General features: G+C 48.5%; 1 protein-coding gene across 10 annotated transcripts in view; it reads right to left on the reverse strand.

Moving 5' to 3' along the window:
- The window catches only part of CUX2 (cut like homeobox 2), a 219,000-nt gene extending 211,704 nt beyond the window's left edge, over positions 1-7,296 (reverse strand). For 6 of the 10 annotated variants that reach the window (XM_039505552.1, XM_039505547.1, XM_039505544.1 and 3 more), the window contains exon 1: positions 7,150-7,296. In XM_039505552.1, coding sequence (XP_039361486.1) covers positions 7,150-7,212 — 63 coding nt within the window. In that variant the 5' untranslated portion in view covers positions 7,213-7,296. Of the gene's footprint in view, positions 1-929; positions 1,033-7,149 lie in introns of those variants that run through there. The other 4 variants (XM_039505543.1, XM_039505554.1, XM_039505550.1 and 1 more) reach the window with 4 other exon arrangements.
- Positions 7,297-8,264: the final 968 nt, after the last annotated feature.

An 8,264-nucleotide genomic window follows, 5' to 3' on the forward strand; every position in this document is an offset into this window, starting at 1 on the left:
CAAGAAAGGGAGAGTGATCCCCAGTTATATCCAATACCAGACCAGGCAGGGCCTACTTGACATACCAAGGTGCAGTGGTAATGGGTATCACAAGGGTCCCAGATCAGAATACAGCATTATATTATATGTACATATATGTGTGTGTCCTGGCTACAGCTAGACACAAGGAGGCAAATTAAGGATGGATGCCCAGCCCCAGCCTTAGCTGAACATCCCAGCTTCTGTGGTTTGAAGCCAGCTTGTAACATTCAAGGAATGTTTTATTTAGAGAAAACAGTGGTTCAAATTCATCCTTGGGGTTATTCCATCAAAGCCATGGAACTACACCCAGGATGAATCTAGCCTGTTAACGTTAACTGCTCCCTTAATTATCCTTGTGCAATCTTTAACGCAGATTTCTCAGTAGTATTATGGTCTATCAGCTTTGGGAGCCATTATGGTCTATCAGATCAATGAGAGCGTAGTTTGGAGCCACAGCAGTTCCAAAGGAGATGGAACCCTCACAGTGGGTGCTGTTGGCACCACACACCATGGGGTGGCCCCCCGGTGGCGTCACACAAGGAAATCCTGCGCTTTGCAGATCATTAACCCAAGACACCGTCGGAGATCATTTGGTGCTGTTGTAGTTACCGGTAATTGTGTAAATAGCAGCCAGACCGGCCCAGCTCCAGAGGCGCAGGTAAGGAAAGTTGGGTCATAATGCACAGAGACTCACACTGCACAAAGCCAGGCCCCATAGAGGCTAAGCTGAAACCTTGATGGAAACAGCTGATGGAAGTAGTTACTGGGCACCTGCAGAAACAGAAATGCACTTTGCAAATGACTCTCCTGTGGGGAGAGGGGGAGAAATGTAGCAACTTTACAAGCTAACAGGATTGTTTTCAATTTTCCATTAGGAGACCCTGCCTCCCTGTAAACGGGCTACTCACCGCCGCAGCGCCTCCTGCTGGTTTTTCCGGGGAACCAGCTCTTTTTCAGCCCGGAGCGCCCTCTGCTGGCCGGTGATCCGCCTGTTTTCTTATCGGCCCCGTGTCCCTCCCAGGACCCCGGTGCCCCTTTAACTGGGTTTCCCCCTCCCCGGGGAACCCCCACCCTGCTATCCCCACTTTGCCTCAGTAGTGGCCACTGACAGTCATGGTCTAGCTCCACACCCTGGGGCAGACTGCAGCATCGGCCCACTCATCACAGGCAAAAGGGGTTTGGACCTGCTGCTTTACCTACTCCTGGGTTGTCCCTTGCAACCCCCAGTACCTCTTGCCCTTTCCTAGGCCGCAGCCTGGGGCTTTCCCGGCTGGAGCTTCCCTAACTCCTCAGCCCTTCCCCAGCCCTGCTTCACCATAGGTACCTTTTCAACCTCTAAGCAGTCAGGCCCCTCTCCCTCTGGAAGCAGAGAGAGACTGACTGCTCCTGGCTTCCCTGCCTTCTTATAAGCCCTGTTCAGTTTGGGGCGTGGCCTCCAGCTGCAGCCACTTCCCCAATCAGCCCAGCCAAAAAGCCCCTTCCCAGGGCTGTTTTAAAGCCCCACAGGGCAGGAGTGGGTAGCCACCCCGCTACACTCCCCTTCACCCCTCAAAAAGATGAGTGAATGATGCTGGCTTGACAATCCTGAAGACTCATGATCCCTTTCTGTCTGACTTCAGTGGGTCAGGATAGAACCCTTCATTCCCCAGGACACTGGCAGCATGCATAGCAGTAGTGCCAGCTTCCCTTACACTGTCTATCCTGACCCAGAAGAATCACCTTTAGGGATATGATGATAATTCAGACTCCGGAACCCACTGAATCCTTGGCCTCACTGAGGTGGCCAATCAGTAGGCTTGGAAGGATTATTTTTATCGGTAAAAGTCAATAAACGTTGATTTCACCGTACACACGCAAATGGGTGAAAAAAATATTTCCGCAGATGTTAATCAAAATGCACAGACAGGCAAAGTAAGAAAAATGCTGCTTGAGAACTTGCCGGAGTTTGATCTGTGACTCAGATTTTGACATGTGATGCTGACAGCTTGTGTTTTAATGGTTATAAAGCTTTTGAATCTCAACATCCACTGTCACTAAATAATTATGGCCTCAGTCCCTTACAATTTCCCATAACTGTGAACATTTAAATCGATAATAGAAAAAAATGCTTACAAAGAATTTTCAATATTATCTGTTGAAATTGTTAAAAAAAACATTAAAATCTAATTCTGCCAAGCCTCTCGATAAGGGTGCTGGCTGTGATCACATTAGAAACTAACCACTTGCAATCCCCTTGTTTCAAAAAACATGAAGCTTTTTTTGGGTTACTGAAGCTTCAACACATCTCAAACAATATACATTAGATTCACAACCCCATCTCAAAAGGAGTCAGAGTTCCAAGGCTGCGCTCATGAACACTGTGGGCCAGATCGTCAGCTGGTGTTAAATCAGCATAGCTCTAACGTCAGTGGAGCTCTCTGAATTTACACCTGCTGAGGATCCAACCTCGCGTGTCACCCATAACCAGACCTTTGTTAGTCCAGAGCTCAGAAACTCTGGAAACTAAGTTAAATGAATAATGGAAACTGGGAGACAAAGGTAGTGGTGTTAACAGTCCTCTGACAATACTCTGCTTCTGTTTCCTAATGCATTTGTCCACCACAAAGCTGAGTGCCTCAGAGACTGGTTTGAGTGGATAGGAAGTTTAACCTGAACTGTACTTTCAATATAAAAGAACCGGTTGACAGATCTCAGTCCGGTTCCTAGTGAATGAGTGACCACATTTACCAAAACCACCATTGTACAGGCAGCATTGCAAGAGCAAATCACAGACCACAGACTGACTGGGCCCCTGAAGACCAGACACCCTTCTGGCCCCAACAGCTGGTCCATTGATAACAGGGTTAAGACACATGGGCAGGGCAGCATGCCCTATGCTGTATCTCTTCCATAGAGAACTCAAGAACCTGAATTTCCAGGGCTGTTGAACTGGTGCCTTCTGCCTTGTCCAAGGTCATGAAAAAACCTGAACACATTTTTTTTCCCCTTCCAAGTGACGGTTTGATCAAGATCCTAAATACAAGAAGACGACAGTGCTACAAACCCACACATCAAAGGAGACATTTTTATGCTGCTGCAATGGAATTTTATTTTGAATCTTTTAAAGAAAGCAAGTCCTGCACAGCTCTAGTCTTTTCATCATACCTTAGAGGGTATTAATAGAATAATGGCCTGACTATATAAACAACCAGCACTGTTTGGGCCAACAGCTTCCCCAAACAAATCCTTACGGAATCAGATATGGTCCCCAAAACACCTGCAAATAGAAACAGCTAGTGTTAAGCTCCATCATTCAGACAGCGTCTACAGAGGTCAATGGAGTTAGGGATAAATCCATCCCTGGTTTAACTCCATTGAAGTCAATATAGACCTAGCTGGGATGAATTTGGCCCTGTCTGTCTATTGCTTTTAATATGCATGTACCTGTGAGTCTGATACCCAACAGGAATTGATTCATGCTATGGCTTAGGTCTATTGGCCAAGCAATCAGTTATGCCGTACTTTTTAAGAAGCTGATCATGAAGTAGTAAGTTGGATGATTCATTAACTTCTCAGCCTTACTGTAAATTTGGAAAGTCCTAATGATATGCAGAGCCCAGAGCATTTGGCGAGGTTAAATCCTCGCAAGAGCCACCTCTGGAGCTCTTTTTGGAAGGCTCTGGGCATACCCACTGAGGTAATAACTAGGTTATTCCACCTATGACTGCTCCACAGTACTGCAGTGAAGTTTATTAGGCCAAGTTTCAGAAGTTAAGCTTCAGCCAACGGGACTGATAGCTTATTTACCACTGTCATCTATAGAAAGAAGAATTTTGACACATTGTTAAATGATAGCACATTTAGATAAGTCAAGCTGTCATATCATTTAATGGATGTCTAAACTCCCTCTGTAGCTGATATGTAAAATTTATGCACTTCAGAATATCATAAGGTTATAATATTTTAATCACATCCACATTTTTTCTAAACTTTGAACAGTGAAAACATTCCATCAAGCACAACGCATTCAGAAGATTCTTGGCACTCGGTGAATGGCAAAACAGTCTGAACTAACTAGATGCCTCACATTATCTTACCACTTAAGTTTCTGCGGAACGCTCCACAATGCCAACAGCCTCAAGCCCTGGTTCGCACAGACACGCAAAAATGCCTGCCCTACTGAAACTAAATGCACAATATTTGGTTTGATTAACTCGCTCACACTGTGTAACCAGGGCAATAGTAGGTATATATCCCCCAGTTTGGAGCTGTCTTTAATATCCAAAATCAGTAGTCTACAGTGCTTCCCACTTCTGCCTTTTTAAATGTAGAATGGGCTGCATACAGGATGCAGACAGCATATAATCCATACACTGGTATACCGAACATAATAAAACAGAGCAAATTAAAACCAGACAAATCATAAAGGTATGAATCCTGTTATGACTATTATACACAAGAAAGCTGTAAAAAAATACAGCATTAGTAATGTACACTATAAAACAATCTCATAACCAAATGAAATATGCCTGGCATTATCTTTGATAGAATTTTATCTCTTCTCATTTCCGAGCCTACTTGCTGTAAAAAGGCTCAATGCCATTTTGATCAACGTGCTATAGAGTATCCCATTTTCTGCATGTTTTACATATGCCCACTGTTTGTCAAGGTTGTCCAAACTTTGCCATTGCCTGGGCGTTCCAGGCAAACAGGCCTGTGTATACAAATTTTAAAAATGCATTTGGGGGAAATAATAAATGGATTGTTTCAATTTTATTTAATAGAGGGCATTAGGCCAAGCTGGCACAAGGTCACCCTTCCCTCCACCATCTGAGGGGAGGTGCCAGAAGTGCTGCCTGGACAGAAGACAGCGAGAACTATCTCTACAGTTCAGCACCCAGACCCAGCTACACATTCATTCAGAACATCTGAGAATTAAAGCTATATACCTCTTTCCAAGGAAGCACAATTAAACTGAAGAGTCAAACTAGATCTTACAAAATCCGCCCCCGCCCAAGCTCAAAAAAGTTGTTTTTTTTCACACCAAAAAACTAGTTGTAAATATTTGTGCAAAAGTCATCAGCAGAATGTATTAAGGAATCCTTTGTATCCCATGTGCTTAGGATGCTAATCCCCTTCAAACCAAAATGCCATAAATGAACAGTCATGGAAAGCTGACTGGCTGTAGTACCTGTATTACTTTGAGGGTTGGGTATCACAGATGTACTAAGTAATCTGCTTAAAAGCCAAAATGTATTAAATGCTGGAACTGTTGATACATTATTGAAGTGCCATAAATTGTATTTAAATTTGTTTACTCCCCTATGAAACATGCCGCATTTTAAAGACTGTAATATCCTACAGGGATAAACCTATTTAATATCCATGTAAATGAGCATCTCTCCTTTTGTAGGAGTTCCAGTTTAGACTTCATCTCATTATATGCCACATACAGAAAGCTATATAATGACAAAATGTAAACATCTATTTTTTTCAGGTCAACTGTCCTCTTGTAAATGTTAAAGAGCTTATCGTTAATTTCACAGACCAGTGGCACTACAGCTGTATACAGTATTCTGTGACTTAAACAGAACCACAAAGGATCTCTTTCCTAATGCAAGATAGGTGTATCCATCACAAGTCTAAAACACTGACAATCAGATCTATATGCACCTTGAGTAAGGTTAGAAGATTGAATATTAGTTGGCTAATGAAAATTTTGTTAACTGACATTCAGGGATGAATGAACCCAAATACCACTGCTGTAAATCTGCACACTAAATTCTCAAGACCTGAATAACAATAGGACCACAGAAGGGCTTCAGCTAGCCCTGAGCAGATTTGATTCTCCTTCTGCTTTCTCCCATATCTGTTTGCCATGCTCTTGTCATTCCTTATGTTACAGAACATCAATCATAAATAAAGAGTCTATGCCCTTAGAGTGCCCAGGTCTGATTCACAAACATTAGCAGGGAATACAATTACAATTGCCTTAACACCAAATACAATACAGACAACCTAGAACAGGGGGAGGGGGAAGCAGCTTTTGATTTTTAAGACATTTCTTTTTTTGTGGCTGGGGCGTTTTAAAAGGCAGAAAATACAGGTAACAGACAGTTTGGTTTGTTTCTTTGCTACATGCTCATGGTCAGAAAACCTCTGAAAAAAATGCAAGTCACTTGCAGCTTACGTTTTAAAAGCACCTTGCCTTGCTTTTGAATTCATTTGATGTGAACGCCGGTTGTTGGGGCTCAGGGATGGTACCACTTGCCTGAATGTAAGAAACTTACCAGCATTTGCATATAGGGGGAAAGCAGCTCTTTTATCTTCAGCCTGATTATCTTTTATCTTAAGCTAATGTCATGGCAAACAAGTCAAGATACTATAATAGGTCTGTTATCTGCATCATTTCCCCTCAACTTCTGCCTGCTGTGATTGCTACTTCAAAGATTTAAACATTTATGGAGTATTCAGTGCAGCAGCAAAGACAAAACAGTTGCTTCCTAAGCAATATATGAAGTTAATACCTAAAATGTACCCCTGAAAACAGTACAGATAATACATACAACACCCTGCACAGACCTGATCAAGGGCCACCCCCGGGCCGCCAAGCCGAGCTCTCCCTTCTCCCCAGCGCTAGGGAGAGGAGAAAATGGAAATCACCCCCCCCCCCGAAAAGTTGAACATCTGCATTTGCTGAATTCACCTGCCTGGCAATTAGCTCGGATCCGACCGAGGCAATTCAAGTCCTAACGCAGCAGGGGAAAACTTCCAGCCCGGCCCGGCGAGGCGAAGCCCGCTCCGGCGGGGCAGAAAGTCCGGGAAGGCAGGTGCCCTCTCTGCGCACCCGCCGGCCCCGGCCCGGTGTCCTGCCCTCGGGCCGGGCCGGGCCCCGGGCAGCCCGGGGAAGTTGCGAGGCGGGCGGCAAGTGGCCGGGGCGGGAGGCCGGGCCGGGCCGGCGCAGCGCGCCCCGAACAAAGAGCAGCGGCGGGGGATCAATTCCCGATACCGATCGATGCGGGCAGCCCCGCGGCGGCGGCGCCCCACGCGCCCGGGGCAGGGGGCGGACGGGGGGGGGCTCTCCCGGGCGCGCCCCGCGGCTCCCCCGCGCCGCACCGCGCCGCGCCGCCCGGCGCTCCGGCCACTCACCTGCAGCCGGCGCAGATCCAATTGCTTCCAATATTGAACCATCGATCCCACCTCGGCGGCCATCTTGGGGAGAGCGGAGAGCGGCGGCGAGAGTTTTGTGTGGGGTTTTCCGCTCCCGCCGTGGCTGGACCCAATGTCCGGGCTGGACTCTGCCCCCGCCCCGGCCGAGAACCCCCCGCCCCCCACTTCCCCAGCGCGCCCCCCTCCTGCTCCGCACCGCTGCCTCCGCGGCCGGGGCTGCCCCGCGAACACCCGCCGCCGCCGCCGCCTCTGCCCGCGACCAGGAGACGGGAGCGAGGAGCCGAGCGGAGCGCGGCGGGGATGGGGACGGGGGGAGGCGGCGGCGGCGGGCGAGGCGGCTTCCCACGGAGCCAGCGAGCGCTGCCCGCCTTCGCCCCCCGCCCCCTTCCCCCCCAAGTCCGGGCGCCAGGCGCAGCGGGGCTGCACTTGACTTTGGCTTCTCCCCCCCGCCCCCAAACTTATCGATACTGACGTCACGTGCGGATCGATGCAGGAGGCGAAGGGAGGAAGCGCTTTGGGGGAGGCGCGGGGGCGGGTGTGTAATTTATTCGCGGGGGGGGGACACACCTCGCTGCCCCCCTCCCCGCATAACAAAGTTAGAAGTGTTCGGAGTTTGCTTTTTGTGGGGATCGCCGCCCGGGGCAGCAGGGACCCCGGCGCGGTCCTTGCTCCCGCAGCGCCCCACGCTGCATCCCCCTGGGCTGCTGCTTGCTGCGTGCGGGGATCGGACAGGACACGCGGCCGGAGGTGCTGCTACCTCTCACTCCGCGGTGCATCGGGCTGTACTGCCCTGCGGGGGGCGGGAGGTGGCTAATGCACCCAAGCGGCTGCATCTCTCTGTGCAGCGGGGGCTGCTTGCACAGGCTGGAGCTGCAGGGCTGTAACACCAGGAGAGAGGTGGCGCCCGGTCTCGAACTGGTTTGCCGTTTGCATGGGAAGACGGGCAGTTTCGATGCCAAGGCTCGTCGTGCACTGTGCCTGTTGCCAATAATCCATATATATCCTTCAGGCAACGGTTGGCATATCAGGCAGGCGCTGATCCTGTGCACCACAGGGGAGAGAGCATTAGAGCTGCATCCGTTTTGTTGTGTTCT

Source organism: Mauremys reevesii, linkage group 18 (assembly GCF_016161935.1).
Source record: "Mauremys reevesii isolate NIE-2019 linkage group 18, ASM1616193v1, whole genome shotgun sequence".
NCBI lineage: Eukaryota > Metazoa > Chordata > Testudines > Geoemydidae > Mauremys > Mauremys reevesii.